At 43.1% G+C, this 19742-nt stretch overlaps 1 protein-coding gene across 6 annotated transcripts in view; it reads left to right on the top strand.

Annotated features, from left to right (window-relative positions):
* The first annotated feature begins 5466 nt into the window (after window positions 1–5466).
* Window positions 5467–19742, top strand: part of SPAG9 (sperm associated antigen 9) — a 61926-nt gene continuing 47650 nt past the window's right edge. For 3 of the 6 annotated variants that reach the window (XM_039390174.1, XM_027749501.2, XM_039390175.1), the window contains exons 1-2: window positions 5467–5838; window positions 12139–12259. In XM_039390174.1, coding sequence (XP_039246108.1) covers window positions 5533–5838; window positions 12139–12259 — 427 coding nt within the window. In that variant the 5' untranslated portion in view covers window positions 5467–5532. The remainder of the gene's footprint in view (window positions 5839–12138; window positions 12260–19742) is intronic. The other 3 variants (XM_039390176.1, XM_027749502.2, XM_027749507.2) reach the window with 1 other exon arrangement.

Consider the following 19742-nt stretch of genomic DNA (forward strand, 5'->3'; position numbering starts at 1 on the left):
CCCGCCCCCGCGGTTGCCATGGGGACAGCGCGGCCTCCCGCCTGCAGAGGACGCTGCTCCCCCCCCCCCCATAGCCCCCCACCCGCGTCGGGCCCCCCCCGCACCCACCGAGGGCTTTTGGGGTCTCCTGTTCCCTGCCCGCCCCGGCCGGGTCACACCGACACCCGCCGGGTGTCTCTTTTCCTTAAGCCGGGGAGGTCAGGCTGAGCCCTTCCAGCTTTTCATCCCATCCTTTGGATCCCGTTTTTTATATAACGAAAGGCATATAATATTACCTTAATAAAAATCTCATCATACTGTTCTGCTCTAAGTTTCTGCTTTAAAGAAGGCCATTAATTGTCGTTGTTGTTGTTTTGCTGGTTATAATATATCACTATATTGAATATTATTGTATTTGGTACTATATTAGCTCTCTGAGTCAAAAGCCCCTTCATCAGTTTGCCACTGAACTGCTTTCCCTTGAGCGTTTTACTGCCTTTGAGAGAATTGAAGATAAAGCATCTGGACGGAAATCCATGCTTCTCCTGCTTTTATTTCCAAACTGGGATGAACTTCCCGGGCTCCACTCCCTGGCTCTTCTTGAAAGTAAAATTTCACTTCCCTCTGGGCAGGACTTTGCTGCTGTTTAACAGGGAGAAGTTGAGCTTTTTGATAGCATGGATTTCCTTATTCAGGATCCCTTTTCTTTGCCACATTCCATCACAAATCCATGTGTTACTTTTAGTTCTGGTGGGAGAATACAGCTCTGAACTCTAAGCATCTGGTCAAGAAACCTGTTTACTAGGATTCAGGGGTCTTTTTTCCAGATATGATCATACTATGGTGGACTCATTTTTCCATAAATATTGTTAAAAAAAAATACAGCATTGTACATTTTAGCAAGTTCCCCTGGAGTTATTTTGGACTTAGAACTTCTGAGTATTCTCTTGACGATGTCAATCCACTATATTCCGCTGCTTCAATACACATTTATTTGAGATGTTTTATACTACTAAAACAAACTCTAATGCTGTAATCCTCACCATGGCAAAATAATACTTAAACATAGAAAAAAGGTCTCTAGAAACAGGATGTTTAGAAAAATATCAACTTAAAAGCAGCAATAGGACATCTATTTACAGCCTTGTTAAATCTACGTCATTTAATGATTAAAGCTTAGGACTTGCCCTAAGGTGGGCAAGCACCATTTCCAGCTTTACCATAGGTCTGCTCTGTGATCTTCGCCAAGTCTTTTAACCTCATTAAATAAGGGTCATCTTTGTCACTTTTGAGATTAATCCATGATTAACAGAGCAAGTTGTGCATCACGTGGTACATGAAACACCACAGAACTTAGGCTTCCCTGTTATTTTTACTGTGTAAATGAGCAGCTTTATTGCTGGTTCAAAGTTCTACCATGATCACAAAATTGCATTAAAATTTACATGTTTATCTAAAATGTGAAGAAGTAGAGAGTCCAGACAAATAATTTCCTAAAAACAGGCTGATCATGGGAGAGAAGTAAACACCTTCAAAGTCCTCAGTGAGTAAACTAAGTGCAGTTGCCGAGCTCAAACCATTTACACATTACTTAAAACCAGCAGAGATTTTTTTAAAACAGGCCTGGAGCAAAAGATTGACCGTAAATGTCTCCAGACTTCAGTAGCATTTAAACATAATTCCTAGCTTGGGTGGTTTGGTCCCATCTGTACAATGATCTCAGCTCACAGCCTCTGTCTGTACCACTCAGAACATTTGGGGGGTTCTCATTCTGTGCTGTGCTACTCTTGGTCCTTATAATCAGACTCCTCAGTCTGACATGTTTTGTTGCTCTAGGCTTTAGTACTCTTCATTTAGCTGAATGCTGCTATCATTCATCAGTCTTTACCTTGATTTCTGTTGCACTTTAAGGTGTAAAGCACCACAGAATGAAGCTTTTATCAAAATTTCTTCCTCTGTGTGAAATCCCAGTTAAGCTTTTCTCACCCTGACTTATTCAAGGGCTTATTTTCTTCCCTGATAAATTGCAAATCGATTTACTTTCAAATTAACTGTTATTTCTGGGGATAGGTAATGTGATTTTTCTTATTATCCAGAAAACTAATTTCTTCGTCAGTCAGTTCTGTCCCCAAGAATGTGATGGCATTTTACTCTGCTAGTTACCACATACAGCCACCATTTTCAAGCTACAAAAACAGTTCTAGCAGGTTTCTTTGTGCTGTTTCGTATGCTTGATTCATTTGCTAAATTGACAGGTCATCAAGGTCCCTTAATCTCCTGGAAAGAATCTAGAATATCGTTCCACACCTCCTTCAATTTTTAATTCATCCCAGAGTTTCTGATCTCACACTGACTGCGAGGTGCACATCATGAAACGTGATCACTGTGGTAAGACTGTCAATAAGATACATTTTTACACCCCTTAAACTCCTAGGTAATTTTTCTGCTCTTCATCTTTTTAAATAATTCACTATCCCACGCTAGAGAACTCCCATATGACTAGAAAAAAAACCAAATGGCCCCTTTACCTGTACTCGTCAGTCTGACTGCAACTGTAGTGGCAGCAGCAGCCTGTTCAGTGATGCACCTGCTCTGTCTGGGAAAGAAAACCACATCTATACATTTTGCTGATAGAGACAGGATAAAAATAGCATGTCCTCAGAGACCCCCTTTGCTAAGAGCTGTCAGCAGACACCTTGACCCACTTCTGCCGTCTGTCAGAACATACGTCTTTGAGATAATGTATTTGTGCCTTTTGCCAAGCAGGATGTCAGTGACTATAAACCCTGCACAGACAAAAGGATCTCTGCAAGATTCAAGGGGATTGGTGCTTTTATCCTCACAATAATCTGCAGTTGTTTAGAGCTGTCCTCACCTTGTGCAGAGTTACACACGAACAACTGGTGAGGTCCGGGTCAAGAGTTCATGGCAATTAGCTGTGGCCTGCCCGGGTGCAGGGTGGAGTTCCCTCTCCACCTGGGCTGTTTGCAGCCTTCCTGCAAGATTTATTCAGGCTCAGGAAAGAAAAAAAAACACTCCCTCAAAGGCTCTCAGTGCCTCCCACAACACAAAAACCGAGGTGAACGGGAACTATGTATGAGCCAGAGAGAGGGAGAAATCTCGACAGACGGCTTCCCCCAGCACTCCTGCAGCTGGTGAAGCTTTAATCTCTGGCAAACAGCAGGCAAACACGGAGGAGTTGCAGTTTTTCTCAGTGGACAACTGCTGAAGAGAAATAGGGAAAGAGTAATATCTTCATAGAAATCTTTTCCGATAATTTACATGAAAGTTTCACTCGAGGAGATGTATGAAAGTAGACATTGTCTTTTTGAAATTATTTTTTAGCTAAAATGATGTAAATTTTTGGTCAGAATTAAAAGAAAAAGAGCTTTTCTTTTGCTGTGTTTATAAAGAAATTTGTATTTTAACAGGCTGCAGCATGTTAAATTATTAGCTTAGGAGGATGATGTCTAAACAAAACTCAGAAAAAATCAAAAATATGGGGCTGAAGTATTTTTTTCTTTGTCATTCCTGCGCAGACTCACTAGCTGAGTACATAAAAAGACATCACAGCACATGCATTTAAAGCACAGTTCCTGTCTTAAAACCAGCCCAAATGAGAGAAAATACAGTGCAAACCTCTGCTGCTCTCCAGTGGAACTGAATGCAATCACCACACGTAAGAGTTCCATCACTTCTCAAGCTTTTGCACTTTTTAAAACACTCATTTCTTTGTTCCCGGGCTGCTGCCGGGCCATTGGACTCCTCAGCTCCCTGTACAGGGAATATTACTTAATGAAAAACAATGATTTCCCCACATTTGAATTGTTTGATAGAAATTGTGCCAGAGGAGGTTTAGGTTGGATATTAGGAAATGTTTGTTCGGTGAGAGTGTGGTCACTGGCACAGGCTGCCCGGGGCAGTGGTGGAGTCACCCTCCCAGCAGGGATCTGAAAGAGGTGCAGATGTGGCACGTGGGGACATGGCTTAGAGGTGGCCTTGGCAGTGCTGGGTTAATGGTTGGAGCTGATGACCTTTGGGACCTTTTCCAACCTAAACAATTCTATGGTGCTATGAAAAATGAGGGACGTGAAGCAACTCTGAAACTTTTCAATCTCAGTACTTTGAAATTTAACCTGAATGTCTAGAACAGCTCACACTGTTCCTCAACAGAACACGTGATCCAGAATGGAATTCACTGTTCCAAATCCTAGGAAAATCAATCTCTCTTAGCAAGTGCAAGATGCCTTCTAAGCTCTATTATTGCTAAAAAGAACAGGATTTCTGATATTGATTTATCTGGAGACCTTGTTAGAACTAAAAGTCATTTTTGCAGTCAGAGACCAGCCAATACAGCACTCCAAGCACAGTCTGGGAGCTGCGGAGTCCCAAAATCTGGGACCTAAAATCCTATCTCTGTCAGTCATCCCCCGGTGAATCACTTGATCTATTTATGCCTCCGTGGGTGCGATAAACAAATAACACCGCTGCCATGGGAGCCGTCAGACGGCACTGCCTGGCATCTCCCACCCAAACTGGGAACTCTGCCCACGGGCAGGGGTGTTCTCTCCGGTGATCTGGAGCATTCCTGTACCAGGAATATCAGGAATAGCGTGGCCAGCAGGACCAGGGCAGTGATTGTCCCCCCTGTACTCGGCACTGGTGAGGCCACACCTCGAGTGCTGCGTTCAGCTTTGGGCCTCTCACTTTCAAAGGACACTGAGGTGCTGGAGTGTGCCCAGAGGACAACATGGCTTGTGAAGGCACTAGAAAACATGTCTGATGAGGAGTGGCTGAGGGAGCTGGGGGGGTTTAGTTTTGAGAAGAGGAGGCTCAGGAGGGCCCTCATCCCGCTCCACAACCACCTGGAAGGCTGTAGTGAGGTGGGAGCTGGTTTCTTCCGCTGTGAGAGGACAAGGGGAAACGGCCTGAAGCTGAGACAGGGGAGGTTCAGATCAGATACCAGAAAAAAACAATCTCACTGTTTGTGTGGTCAGACATAGGAACGGGCTGCCCAGGGAAGTGGTGGAGTCACCATGGGAGGCATTTAATAGGAGCTGAGTGATGAGGTTTGGTGGTTTGGGGGTTACAGTGGCAGTGCTGGGCTGATGGTTGGACTGGATGATCTTAAAGATCTTTTCCAACCTTGATAGTCCTGTGATCCCCCCGACGTGTCCCCAGCAGGGCAGGACAGGACAGGACAGGACAGAACACGATAGAACGGCCCAACCTTGCTCGGCTCAGATTTTCCCGTCTCCCAACACCGGCGGCGGGCGGCCACCTCCCCGTGACGTCACCACACAGACCCGCCCCCTCGATGACATCACTAACCATACCCCACCCCACGTGACGTCACACCCCGCACACCCCGCCCCGGCGTGACGTCACGGCGCGGCCCCGCCCGGCGCGGCGGGTGAGGTCAGAGGCGCGCGCCGCTCCCGCCCCGGCTGAGGCTCCGCCGCCGCCGCAGGAGGGGCCGGACCGAGCCCGGAGCCGCCGCCGCCGCCGCCCCGCCGGGCCCCGCCAGGGCCCCGCGCTCCCCCCGCCGCGGCCATGGAGCTGGCGGACGGCGTGGTGTACCAGGAGGACCCCGGCGGGCCCGGCCCCGCCATGATGTCGGAGCGGGTGTCGGGGCTGGCGGGCTCCATCTACCGCGAGTTCGAGCGGCTCATCGGGCGCTACGACGAGGAGGTGGTGGCCGAGCTGATGCCGCTGGTGGTGGCCGTGCTGGAGAACCTGGACTCGGTGTGCGCGCACAGCCAGGAGACCAGCGTGGAGCTGGAGCTGCTGCGGGACGACAACGAGCAGCTGCTCACGCAGTACGAGCGGGAGAAGGCGCTGCGCAAACAGGCCGAGGAGGTGAGCGGGGAGCGCGGGGGCGGCGGCGCTGCCCGGGCTGGGGCCGCCCCGCGCGGGGGGCGAGGGACAACCGGGGCCCGGCGAGGGAGAACCGGGGCCCGGGGAGCCCCAGCCGGGGCTGGGCGAGGGGCCGGAGCCGCCGGTGACGAGTTGAGATCGCGACGCCGCTCCGGGAGGAGGAGGAGGAGGAGGAGGGAGCGCCCGGTCCGAGCGGCTCGGCCTCCAGCGGAACCCGGGCCCGACCCTGCCCGCTGTGCCCTCGGTCTCCGCATCGTCTCCTCCCGGAGGGATCCCGGATAACCCCTCGGGAGCTCTCCCGTGGCAGAGCAGACGTGGACCCGTGCTCTCGCTGCGCTGTCGCGGCCCCTCCGGGTGCGCTCCGTGCCGGGAGCTGGATGTAAAGACCAGTGGGTGTAAATACCCTTTAGAGGGTATTTACAAAAAAAAAAAAAATAGTGGCGATGCACTGCAAAACTGTGTCTAGGCTGAAGCTCTTCGGAGCCCGTGCATCGAGCCGCAGGCAGCAACAGGTGGTGGTGGACTGTTCAATGACATCGGCTCTGGCTTGAGGTAGAGTCGATATTAGATGTTTTTGTTTCAACTTTTGTGCTAAGAATCACTTTGGCATAAATAAACTCACCAAGCGTTCTCTTTGAGATTATAAAACAGTACAATAGAAAGCAGCTGTGCAGGATAACTTCCTCCAGCTTCATTGTCTTGCCAAACTCCTGAAGGAAATTGGATTGACAGCATTATCTGTAATAGAACAAGCCATCTTACAAGTCTATTTCCAGAATTCTTGTCCCATGCTTATCTCTCTTGTTGTGCTTGCCTTCTAAATTTTCAAAAAATCAGAGGAATGTGGGGAGGGTGAAGACAATGTTGACCATGAAAGCTTAATTTGAAAAACATTAACCTTGTACAAACATTCATTTATGTTTTGGTTATAAATGAGTGCAAAATGTGGTTTGCAGATTATAATTCCAGGTCTCAGTTATGAAGTGCTGTGATATGAATGATGCCCCCCCAACTCTTGGTCTGAGTGACCATTCATGCTCCTTGTGAAACACGTAGTTGTTTTATGATGCCTTATGGACTTCAGTCAGGGGACTGGTGCCATGAAGACTTAATCACTAGTTTTGACACAAGCTGCACGTACAAGGCTTTTTAAGAAAACACGTTTCTGTTGAGAGTAATAGGAAGGGACTGATAAATACTTTCTGAACTAATTCATGGGAAAATCAATCAGGCTTGAAACACAAGCAGCATTTGGCAATTGAAAAAAGCAGGCCTTGGGCAGTGGAACAAAAACTGTATCAATATGATGAAAGAGAATATGGGGTTAATTATGTTGTTGTGGCTCTTCAGGAGCTGTAGTGCTTGTGTTGGTAGTGTGCTTCACTGCCATCTCCATTTCTGTGTGTCACGATGAATTAACTTAAGGGGACAAGCATTATGCAGTCTAAAACCCAGCACTCATGCTGCAAGACAGCTCCCTGATGCTTTCCAAAGTGCAGTTAGACCACAGATCATTGTGAGCACAAAGGTTGCTTTTGTGATGTGCTGAGGTCATTGAGCTGTACAGGTGTGAAAGTATCTGTCAGGTACAGTGTGGCATGTTCAGGAGAGGCACGTGTTTTAGTCAGCCATGATTGTTACAGCTATTTTTGTGATGCTGGGGTAGCCTGATGGGTGCAGTATGTTTGAAATATAAGGAGGGAACAGGAATACAACACTTTTTCTCAGACAGCAAGTTGTTGGCTTAGCTTGTTTCTTTTCTTTCATTGTGGAGGTTGCTTGTGTAGGGTGATGGCAAAATGGAGAATTCTGGGCTACTAAGTCACTATTTCATATCATCTGATCACAGAATCATAGAATGATTTGGGTTGGAAGGGATCTTAAAGCTCATCTCATTCCAACCCCCTGCCGTGGGCAGGGACACCTTCCACTTGACCAGGTTATGCCAAGCTCTGTCCAGCCTGGCCTTGGACACTTCCAGGGCTGGGGCAGCCACAGCTTCCCTGGGCAGCCTGTGTCATCTGCTCTGACTGTCCTGAGGAATTAACATACCTTCTTTTACTCTCTGCTTGGTGCTGTAGGAAATTTTATTTGTAGCACTATCCTAATGAATATTAATAGTTTACATAGATATCTCTTTACCCCATTGTCCTAATTCATATTCTTTATTTGCTGTCCTTAAAAAGTCTTACTACAGAAACATCTTGAAAGTTGTTGCCTGTAGAGTATTGAAATAATTTTTATTTTTAAAGTCACCTTAATGGAAGTTCTGGGCCTGTTTCTCAGTCCTGTGCGTAACAGTCCCAATCTTTGTAGTTGCTGGGAAGTGCCTTGTCTGACTTTTAATGGGGTAGGTTTTGTGATATTGCTGAAGGAGGAACCAGCTGTTCTGCTTACAGTTCTGCATAACTTACAGGCACCACGTCCTGCCACAGAGAAGTGGGAGAGGAACCAGCATTTGGGGTTCTTTTACACACTCTAAGTATTCCTTCTGTAGCAATGAACTGCTTCAGACCTGGGGGTATGGCTGGCAGGTGTTCTGGGTAGATGGAAATAGGATAAAATCTACTTTTAGCCATGTCAGATTAATGATCTTTTAGCTTCTCTGCTGCTGGTGGGATTAAGCTGTTCTTGAAATATTTTGCAACCATGAAAAAGGATTTCCCACCACAAAAATTGGTTTAAGTAATAGCGTGAACTTGATGCCTGCCTTTTCCTACTGTTCCCAAAGTTATTTTTTTTCCTTAGGATTGTATGTTAAGTAAACACTCTGCAGTAAGAGTTTAAGTATTTTTCATTTGAGAACAAAACTGAGATCCAATTTACAGAAAGCTGTAAAACAGTGTGGAAGTTACCAGGTTGTTTTCAGTTATATGTATTTTTCTCTGCCCCAAGTTCAGCTGAGCTGGCTGTGTAGTTAATTTTTCCTCCCTGCTCCAGGAGGAACATGCCAGTGGCTGGGAATCTGGCATCACTGCAGAGCAAGTTACTAAAGGACATGTCACAGGGTAATAAAGATTGCCAAGTGGGTGGGAATATCTGACATCAGATACGCTCAGTATTGCACCTGGGTCCTGTGACAGGAAAACAAGTCTGAACATAAAGAGACAGAGAATGACATAAATATAGGAAAAAATGTTTCATTTGGCTAGTAATGTGCTGCTAAGTGATTCAGTGGTTGAGAGAGGGCTCCAAATATCTGTGCTGTGCCATTGTGTAGTCTGGGTTCGTATTGTTGCAGTTATCGCTGTAAACTTTAAAGTAGTTTTGAAATTGATGACATAAAGACCTCTGAGTCTAATTTGTGAAGGACTTTTCACACTTTTATTGGAGGTCTTTAAGAACAGGTTGGACAAAGGTCTGTCTGAAATGACATGGTTGATCCTGCCTGGAGAAAATGGGACGGATTAAGTGGGAGTTGCCAAACATAGTTGCTGAAGGTATCACAGGCTTGGGTTTCAGCAGCAGGCACATGCAGGAGGAGGTGTGCATCACATCCTGTGCTTCCACCTCATCATAGCCTAATCAAAACTAACATTGAACATCAGAGCCTTGAAACAAGATGACCTTTTAAGGATCATTCTAGCTGTATCTTCTGTAATCTTGTGTAATTTGGTCTGATTGTTTTAGAGACGAGTTTGTGTCCTTCAGCTTGTTCTTGGGGGGAAAAAAAAAATCCAAATATCTCATTTCTCATTAGAGTTGTAAGATACATCGTTGTGGCCCAGACAGGACGTCACTTAAAATGAGGAAAACTAGATTTTTGTCTGTCTCAGTATTTTGTATAACCAGTGTCTGGGATTGAAATAAGAGGATGTCTAGTATCCATATATTAAGTGATTAATATGCTGCTGGATTTACATTAAACAATGCAGATGTTGTGCAATACTTGAGTATATTGTCAATGTAAATTAAAAAAGTCTCTTAATTCAGGTGCTCAGCCTGTCCTTGGCTGCTGTGGTGGTTTATCTGAGTAGTCCTTCCATCATACTCATGCAGGCTTAGTCAGGATGGGATGATCAGTCTGCTGGGGCTGTGATAATACTATCACTGAAAGGAGAAATGAAACCAAACAGAAACATTCAAAGTCTAAAGTTCTCAGTCCCTGATTTGATCAGGTACAGTTTTCAGCAAGGGTAAAAAAAAAAAATACCCAGCTGTAATTACAAAAATGCTTTGAAGAATTAGTAACGTAAATTCAAACTTTAACCAAATGAAGGTAAACTCGCAGAAGGTAACAAAACTGTTCTAGACAAAACCAGTTTTCCTACTTGCAGTTGAAGAACTTGAGAGGAAATACAAAATGATACTTATCTTTAGTTTCATGAGTAACAATGACATTGATGGCTCTGAATGGCTGTTTATTCACAAGTATAATTGTCACTGGCCTTTTGCAAGCTATGAGACATGTCTGACTTGGGAAATCATCAGAGAAACAACTAAACAAAGATGATACAGTTTTATAGTTTTTCTTTCATGTTTTCCCATGTTTAGTGTAACAAACTGTGTTGGTCTTTAGCCCCAGTGCCAAACTTGCGTCAAACTTTGAAACCCTTTTTGAAAAGGGAGTCTGCTAAGAATAGGCCAGACATGACTTGAATCTTTAATGTAAAAGGAGCAAAAGTCTGGTATCAGTTACTACAAAGGAGGCGTGAAACAAGCCTAAAGGTTGAGTTTTTCAATATTACATCAGCAAATTAATATTCCCAAACATCGTGTTGCGGGGGCAGGAGGAATTCTGCACATCTGAGGATTTTAGATGTGATTTAGCCCCACAGCAGGGCTACCTGGGCTGGTGTCAGCTGGTCCTCAATTTTTTGTGATGTAGCTTCAAGCACAGTCATATGAACACCATGCCTAGTCCTGTGATAGCTGCTGTGAGAGCTTGTCTGAAAGGAACTCTTGTTCCACTTCATAGATCTTTGCTGCATTTCTACATCTGAAGTACTTTTTAAGCAGAGCTTCTTCTGATGGCCCTGCTAAACTGAAGCTCTTTTCATAGGGTTAAGAATTTCTGCTTTTGTAAAAGCTCTAAATCACATTGGCCAAAACGTAGGAGTAGCTTGTTAATAGTTGATGTGTGAGCATTTGAAGTATTTTTCCCACTAATTTTTCCTAGCAATAAATAGGGGAAAAAACATTCAAATCACAATACTGTTTTAAAGTTGCTGCTTTCGCTGTCTCTTTGCTTCCATGTGGTGTCCAGCTGCAGCTTGCTTTCTGACCCTTAAACTGTCTTGGATGTTTGGGGTTTTTCTTTTTCTCTAGAGGCTTCTGGTCCAGTTTTCCTCCTTATTCCTTGAGCCTTGTGCATAACTTGTGTTGGTGGCCTTGCCTTCTCCTTGCAATGCAGAGTACAGAGTACTGCATGACCTGAAACATCTCTGACTATTAGAAGTACTCTTTGTGCTGCCAATACACACTGAACTTCTTCATTTGTTGGTTATAAGAAATAGCAAAATATGTTTTAAAAACTACTATAATGCTGAATTGATAATTTCAATATTGTGGAATGTAAACAGTGATATATTCATCACAGAACTCCAGAATATTGTGAGACACAAAGTTGGCAGATGAAGGTAGCAGAAGGTGAAGGTGATTGGCACAGTAACAGAGTGCCCATAAAGACACTTCTGTGCAGTTGACAGATTGTAGGAGATGGTTATTAAGTATTTGATGAAGACTGAGCATTTATAACCTCTCTAAGGAAAACAGAAGTTTGGTGGGAATGAAAAGATAGCATGTAATTTTGATTGGCACTGCTGCTGCTGTCCTGTTGCTCTGTCTGTACCTTCATGGCTTACAGGTGAAAATAACTTCACTGATGCTCAGTCAAACTGAGGGTACCAAGACTCCCTGTATTCACATGTTAGCAGTTGTACATGAAATTAGAAAATAATGAAATAATTCATATTTCTGTTAATCCCAAGCAGGTTCTCTGAAGGAGTTGGTGCTTGGTTGATAGTTAGTACACAGAGCAGCCTAGGCTGGGTGTTTGATGGACCTGGTCTGAAATAGTCCTTTGAGTTTAAATGTGGCCTGTGGATCTGTTCAGTTGTTTTGGAAACCTGCTTGCACCTTCCTTGCTGTGAAGGGCTGCTGTGCTGCTTCCTACGTGCTGCTTGAAGTGAAAGTGCTTCTGAAAAAGCAAATCTAGGAATGACTTTATATTTCTCTTTGAAGAAACAATCTTACTCAGACTTAACCCCCCCCGTACCTGTAATTAATTTTTGAGTCTAACTTCACTGTTTGGTTTTTTTGTTTGTTTGTTTGTTTGTTTAGAAATTCATTGAATTTGAAGATTCTCAAGAACAAGAGAAGAAGGACTTACAGACCAGAGTGGAAGCATTGGAGTCACAAACTCGACAACTTGAACTAAAAGCAAAAAACTATGCTGATCAAAGTAAGTAAAATATGTTGCACCCCTATAAGTGATATTAGTGCATTTTAAGTTTTGCTCTGTAAAGTGATAATACATATGTTAAATATCTATGCTGTCTGATTCCTGTACTTTGATGACTGGGTTTAACTCTTGTGCAAGTTTGTTTTCCTTAGAATTAAGGTGAACAAATGAAATATAAGCTCGTGACTTGTAATCAGATTCTTCTGCTATTCTGCTTGTTTTGTTTGCCTTTTTGACTGTGTTTTTTTCTTGTTTAGCAACTTTTCCAGGAGATACTTACGACTTATTCCCTTGTTAGTGATGATAAAATAAGCTATTTATTTCCCCATTAAAACAGTGTCTGTGCTTAGCTAAAGGTAATCTCTTTGGGTTTAGAAGCACTGCTGGGATGAGAAGTGCATTGATGCTGATTCTCATTAGCTTTTATATAATTTTTCCTGAATTATTTATGAGGCATTTAGTTTTTATAGCAAGAGAATTTAGGAAGAACACTTCCCTTTTTAGGGATGTTCTGTGTAATTTTAAAAAAACAACTTGTGTAAGCCTCAAAAAAAGATGAGTGATTAATTTTCCTGAAACACTGAAAATATATTGTAGTGTAGACATTCTGCTGGGCTGCTTCTTATCTAGGTACACAGTCACTGGATGAAACTCCATCACCAGTTTTTCTGCTTTTCTGCTTCTCACTTAAGCTGCCTTCTGTTGATGTAAGACTGGTGTGTTCATGAGTTAATATACAGCTTTTATTGCTGGGCCATGCAGGAATGTAAAGTGAGACTGTGGCAAGGCTGAGATAAGATCAGTTTCTAAAAGCAGGGTGCCAGTTGTCAAAATAGCCCCTTTTTACTATTCTTTCTTCCTTTATTTCTACCCAGCCACCTTTCCTGCCCAGAACACAGCAAGTTATGGCTCTTTTCCAACTTAAGCCATAATACCATTCCTGTAAAGTTTAATTTTCAGTAGCATGAGCGAGTCTCTGGCAGGGTAGAAGTGTTAGTCCACTAGTGTTAAGTTCAACATAGGTGGCCTGTAGAGTTGAATCTTCCTAAAATTTGAATGGTTTAGAATGGTGTTTGCAAATCTTAAGAGACATGTGCTACCTCAGTTCCATTGCAGTTAAAATATTCCAGGGTTCTGTACAGGCAGTGATGGAGGAACACTTCAGGCAGTCTTTCCTAGTGAAGCCCAGGATGATTTTTTTTTTTTGGAACTGTATCTTTATAGATCAAGTCAAGCTAAAATGGATGATTGTAAAGCATATTGCAGAGACTTGTCTCAGAAACGCTGTGATTCTTGTGAATGGAATTGTATGTGTGTGTTTAAAAGCGGGAGAAGAGGGGAAAAGAAAACATTGTGACAAGAGTTGAGTGGTCTGTTTTGGTAACAAAGACACTGTTTCCAGAAGGCCCGTGCTCTAAACCCACAGCCCAAACAACTTGTCAATGGGAGACCCTGCACTCTGACAACAAGATTATGGCATCAAGGTTCCATCGTGCCCTATAGGCCATTACTTTTTCTGTTAATACAATAAAAAGTACAAACTAGTTGAACAAAAAAGGAAAATCATTTGGATTTCTGGCAATGTACGTGGCAGCATACCTTGAGTTTCTCTTCTAGAAGTTGCACTTACCATGTGTTGATAACACCATTTCTTATTGCTCCATGAGTCTGTTTGTGTGAAATTCTCTGTTATATTTGAAGGCTTAATATTCAAGGCAATGTATAATTTTAATCTGTTAATTATATATTGTGTGTATATATGATATTAATGAAAGTATTTGCACAAGAAACTCAACTGTTCCAGTAGAACCACTGAGGGTTGGCTAGAACTACTTTTTGGTAAGAAATAATGCTATTAAAAACAGTTATCATAACTACATAAAGCTCTGGTGTTAGAGCATTGAGTTTTAAACAGTTCCAAAATCTGTTTATTGTAGAAAAAAATCTCTTAGTGGAGAAAAACCTTTTTTGATGGCCAAATTGTATCTTTGGAGAAACAATAGGACTGGGTTGAACATTGAGTCTTGCTTACGCTTTGGGTTGATAAGCTGTCTGGGGCAACATGAAAGGCTGCTGGGAAGATTTGACATACTGCTGATGCAGAGCAAGATCAAAGGGGACAGAAGCACATTTGTTGAACACCTAACAAATATTATGCAAGTGAACTGGTTTTTTTAGTGCTCTAAATTTCTAAGGTATGAAAACTATACTAGTGTTATACTCCTGAAGTAGCCTAACTCTGCTGCATTACCTTGTTTTGTTTTATAGACAAGGCCACGATACCAAGATACCAATGTGTCACTTTGATTCACTGGATGCAGCTACAAATCTTTTATTTATATTTCTTTTTCACTTCTACTTCCTATAGTACTGCCTGTGCATCTAAATTAGGCTCTGGTATTGCCAACTGTTACCACGTCAACATTCAAAACAGGGGTAGTGTTATCACGGGTAATGGGAGTGAGTTGCAAATGCCTGGCACAGAGCAAGTAAGCAAATAAAACCTGGCTTTGGAATACAGAGTCTGAGATGGCAACAGCAGTTCATGGCATGATTAATGGATTAGAATAGAAAACAGGTAAAACGTGATCCCACGTTGTATTTTAACTACAAGGCTTTTTGCTTCATGTAAACTAGTTGTGCTCTCTGTGTTTCTCCTCAAATAAGCAAAGGCTGTGAGAACAGGTTTTGTCCATTAAAATGTTCTGATTCATTCTCTTGAACACCATCAGTTGTGAGCATTTAGTGAAGACTTGTCAGCCCTGGGATAGGGCAGCTCTGGAGTTTCATGGTCGAGTTCAGTGTGATTGTATATCTTTAAACATGTGCCAGTTGAGATTGCTTAAGAAGCCATAGTTGTTATGTCCTGAACTGTGAGTACTTGTTTGTGCAGTCTAAGTGATTGTCATGCTAAAGAAAAAAAGACACATTTCTTTGCCCTTGAATTTATCCTGTGGGAGTCCATCCATAGCCACGCATTCAACCAGCCAGGTTGGAATAAATCTGCCCTTTGAAATTAAACAAGTGAAATGAGAAGCTTATTTGCGTCAACCAGTTGCTGAGTTCCTCTGGTTCACTGACTTCTTTTGCCTTCATTAGAAACTGGAACAGTTGCTGTCAAGTACCTCCTGAATGAGTGAAGTACTGCAGTTTGTGCTTTCCTAGGAGGAAGTGGAAAGAGGGAGGGATGATGGCATGACCTGGTGGCACTGCCGGCTGACTGTGAGCCCCAGTAGATGATGAAATCCTGGATGGTGGGAGCAGATCCATGTGGTGTTACCACTCTTGCAGGATGTACAGCACTTGGTCCTGATATTTGGTGGCCTGTGGTTGTTGCCTAAGTCAAGTTTGCTGCCAAAAAATGGTGCAATGTGTGGCATCCTGGGATAATTTGTTAAACTTCATTAAAGTACTTAAAGGAGAGCAGAGGTGTAAGGATTTGCAGTGTCTGTTTGAGTGCAGGAATGTGCTGCAGTGGTGAGGCTCTGTGGTCCAGCTCCTGGACTCGTTTTGCAGTGCTTCTCTTCTCTGTAACTTCCCATGGTTTGTCCTGCCCTGGCATTGGTGTCTGTGTTATCTGTGCAGGGAGGGGAGGAAAGGCATGACCTGTGCTCTCAGGAGTCTGTGACTTGTGGAAGGTAAAGCAAGGTAAATAGCACAGAGTTCCTGGGGATTTGGTTAGGGATGATGTTGGTACAGGCAGATTTTTTGGAAGCTCTTGCTGGGGATTTTTAATAAATTTTTACTGATTGTCAGCACGTGTCTTCTGGCTTTGACTTCAGAATCCATGTATTGTTTTCTTTTCTTGGCAGCAGAGGGCACCTCTGAATATTGTGGAGGTGCACTGAGCATGGCAATGCCAGGTGTTCAATAAATACATGTTTAACACTTAAATTCTTCTTCCCTTCCACTTCAGTGTGCCTGAGGCAGTCACCAGTCTTTGATACAATCTTAAACATTTCTTACAAGAACTCAAATGTATCTCTCACATTATTTCAAGTCTTTGCTGTGGCGATACCCGCTAATTCTACTCGTAATTGGTTTGCAGCATTAAAATGTTTGAAATTTCAACCTTGGATCTGCAAAACTAGGCACACAGAGCTGTTAAAAACATGTAATAGCAATATGCAGCTCGTTTGTCCAGCAATATTCCATGAAGGCACATGATACTCCCTGGGATACTGCTTGGTCTCCAGTTACAGAAAGGGGTAAGAGCCTCTCAGAGCTCATGTGATGTGCCACTGAGTTCTGGGGGGGCTACAGAGGTTTGTTTTAGTTTCCTTCTTTGCCTGCCTTTTTGGGGTTGTCATTTCTTTCTATATTACAGGCTGTAAGCTAATTAAATTTTTTTTTTAAATAAAAGATGACTGAAGTGTATTTTGACTTACTGTGGGACAGCTTTAGAGTAAGCTTTCTGGAGAAATCATTCTCAAAGTAACTTATTTATGAGAAGATCTGAAAAACACCATGTCTGCATGGCTGAAGTGCTTTCTGATGGAGGTGGTAGGCTGTGGGAGTTGAAAGATTTGGTTCCTTTTCTGGATCTGCCTAGTCCTAAAGTAAACCCAGAGAACATACTGCATCTGAGAAGACAACAGATATATTTTCTTACCTCAGTTTATCAAACCTGAGCTTTGGAATTTGTGACCAAGTTAGATTATATTTGGGGAAAACTATATTTGTAAAAAAGCCCAAACAAACCACATCAAAACAAAAAAAACCCCAAAACTAAACCCAAACACATAATCCCAAGAAACAGGTCTTGATCTTCAGCTGCAGATATTGTGACACAACTGTTGGGGTGATTGTATTTCCCATCTCAGGTGACATAGTGCTACTGTTGCTTGCTGACGGTTTTATTTGGGATATGAGACAAACACTTTGGCAGCTGACCTAAAAACATTTATTTTCCTCAGATTCTAAACAGAATCCACTGGCTTCAAAAGAAAATGCTGTGAATGTTCTGCAGATGTTATTTGATATTTTATTTTCCTCTGAGCTCTCTGGATACCAGCAGTGCTGTAATGTACACCCAGGCAGCCTCTTGGTGGACAGTCTGAAGGCATCCAATATCAGAGATATACCTGCACAGAGGGGCAGCAGCAATTTATGTGGATCTTTATTTAACAAGGAAACTGTGATATGAACTTTCAGCTGTGAAGCTTGATGTTGTTTTGAGATTTGACTTGATCTGTGCACGTGGTGATGTAAATAACCAAACTGGCACGAAACACCTCTGTCAGTAAGTGCTGTTTCTAGCTATGGCTCAACTAGTGTTTATTCCAAAGAATACAGGGAAGCTTTTCAATAGATCCTGGAAAGAAGTTGAAAAGTTCAAGTTTGTTCAGTGGGGGGTCTGGATTGTCCCTAGTTCATTCTCAAGGACTGAGAACAGCAGAACTAATTTGATTTCCAGCAAGGAAGGAACAGAAAGCTTGAGATATTGTATTACTTGATTAATAAATGTGGAGCTGTTTGCCCTTTTTTCTCAGTCTGGCTGTTTCTTATCTCTGATGATGTTCATCATCATCATCACTGGTTTGTTTACCAGGCAGATTCACTCTGCCCTTCCCTACGCTGTACCTCGGGTGTCATTCCCTACACCTGAGGAATCTTTCTGTGAGGAGAAGTGTGAGTATCAGAGTGCACCTGAAAGGAAGATTTGCTTCTGACTGCATTTCTCAGTGACTTTCCCAGCTTATTCCCAGGTACCTGCTGTGGTTTTGGGAGCCAGCAGCCCACTAGATGGAGCAGGGGGTACAGCTGGCTCCAGAGCCTGCACCAAGCCAGGCTGCAAGACTCCAGGCTAAAATAAAATGGAGTAGGAAATTAGAGCAGTGGTTGGCCTGCTTTAAACTTGGCTATTAGTATACCTGAACAAAAGTGAGGAGAGGAGATTGAAATCCACTGGCATATAATTAACTGCTCATGTGGGTTTTTAAATTAAGGGAGTGTTGTGCTAGTGGTTTAGGTGCTGGAGTTTGCTTGTTATAATGATTCTGTGGCTATAAATGTTGCAGCAATTAAGAAAATGGCTTTAAATGTCTCTTAGAATCTTACACTGCTGAGTTGTCACTGGTTATTTGGCTTTAAATCAAATCCAGTCTGCTATGGCTTCTCTGTTCACGCTGACTTCATGTGGATTTTCTCAGAAAGGGGCTTGCTTCAATAGCCTAATGTATGGAGCATCCCACCGTTTGCAAAACAGTCAAACAAAAGTTTTTCTCAGTGGAACACTTCTTTGTACAGAGACTGAGCAAGAGGTTGGATTTTTGACTTGATTTTGTGTAGAAGTTGGCTTGTATATATCCTTGATCTCCTGGCATATGGTTGTCTTTATATTAAATGGTTGCATCAGAATGTTGAAGATTTCTTTCAAGTCTTATGTCAAGTGCTTGTGTCAGGGATTCTGTGCACCTGAGACATAGCTCAGACTTGAACAGTCCAGAAGTGTCAGGGATAAGACCGTTGCAGCTGCATGTGTTGATATTTGCTATCAACAGAGCATTCTTGACAGCTAAATTATCTTCATAATTGAAAGTGCCCCACTGAGAGCTAGACCTGTAGTTCACAGTAAGTGCTGCTTGAGGATGTCGGTCTCGCCAAGGGGTTGAATTTATCTCTTGTTTTACAAATCAGTTTTCCGTGCTGCTTTGATTTCCAGGTCTTAACCACTTCCAGGTTAAACACTCATCTGACAACTTCAGTCCCTGTTTCAGTCCATGGGTCATGTGTGTGCTCTTTAGCAACTACTTAGTAGGTCACAAGGTCCTGCTGGATCTGTATCTTAACTTTGGTGTGGGACCTGCATTTGAGAGTGGAGCTGGATGAAAGCTGTCCAAGGAGTCTTCAGATAGTCCTGGTGGTAGGAAAGGCCCGTTAATGAGCTGGATCTCTGTCCTGACTTGTGTAGGAGGAACTTGTAATTCCTCTTGAAGGCATCACACTGGTTGGATTTGCCATTCTAGCAGGTCTGTTTCTCTTTCTCCCCCTCAGGCTTGTCAGGAGTTTGAGGCAGAGGACAACATACAGATGAAGGGTGTTCCAAACTTGGTAAAAGCCATCAGACTTGGGAGGTAAGCTCTGACTTTTGAACAGGCAGGGTGGGCAGCTTGGCTGCCTGATTCCTCATAATGCTGTCAGGAGACAAATTCCAGAGGCTTCTGTGTAGTTTACCAGAATATTTAATCTCCCATTTTTAGACTTGATTGGTTTGATTTGAGAGAACTTTGGTCAAGATTGGTACCTCAGATCATTGAAGGTGTTAGGACATTGACAGTGCTGGAGGAGGTTGCAAGTAGGCCTCGGGCTTGAGTTTGTGGTAGTGTTCCAGTGGGATGCTTTCTCATCAGCCTAAAAGCACTAGAATATTTGCATTTTCTGCTCAAACTTATGATGCTTGAAGACTTTTGAATTTTTTTTTCCATATAAGCTTGTAATTGTGAGTAGTGCAACTTTTTTGATGTGTGTTACATTTTGCACA

Source organism: Pipra filicauda, unplaced genomic scaffold (genome assembly GCF_003945595.2).
Source record: "Pipra filicauda isolate LSUMZ 115617 unplaced genomic scaffold, ASM394559v2 scaffold80_size11013439_pilon, whole genome shotgun sequence".
In the NCBI taxonomy this organism is placed as follows: Eukaryota; Metazoa; Chordata; class Aves; order Passeriformes; family Pipridae; genus Pipra; species Pipra filicauda.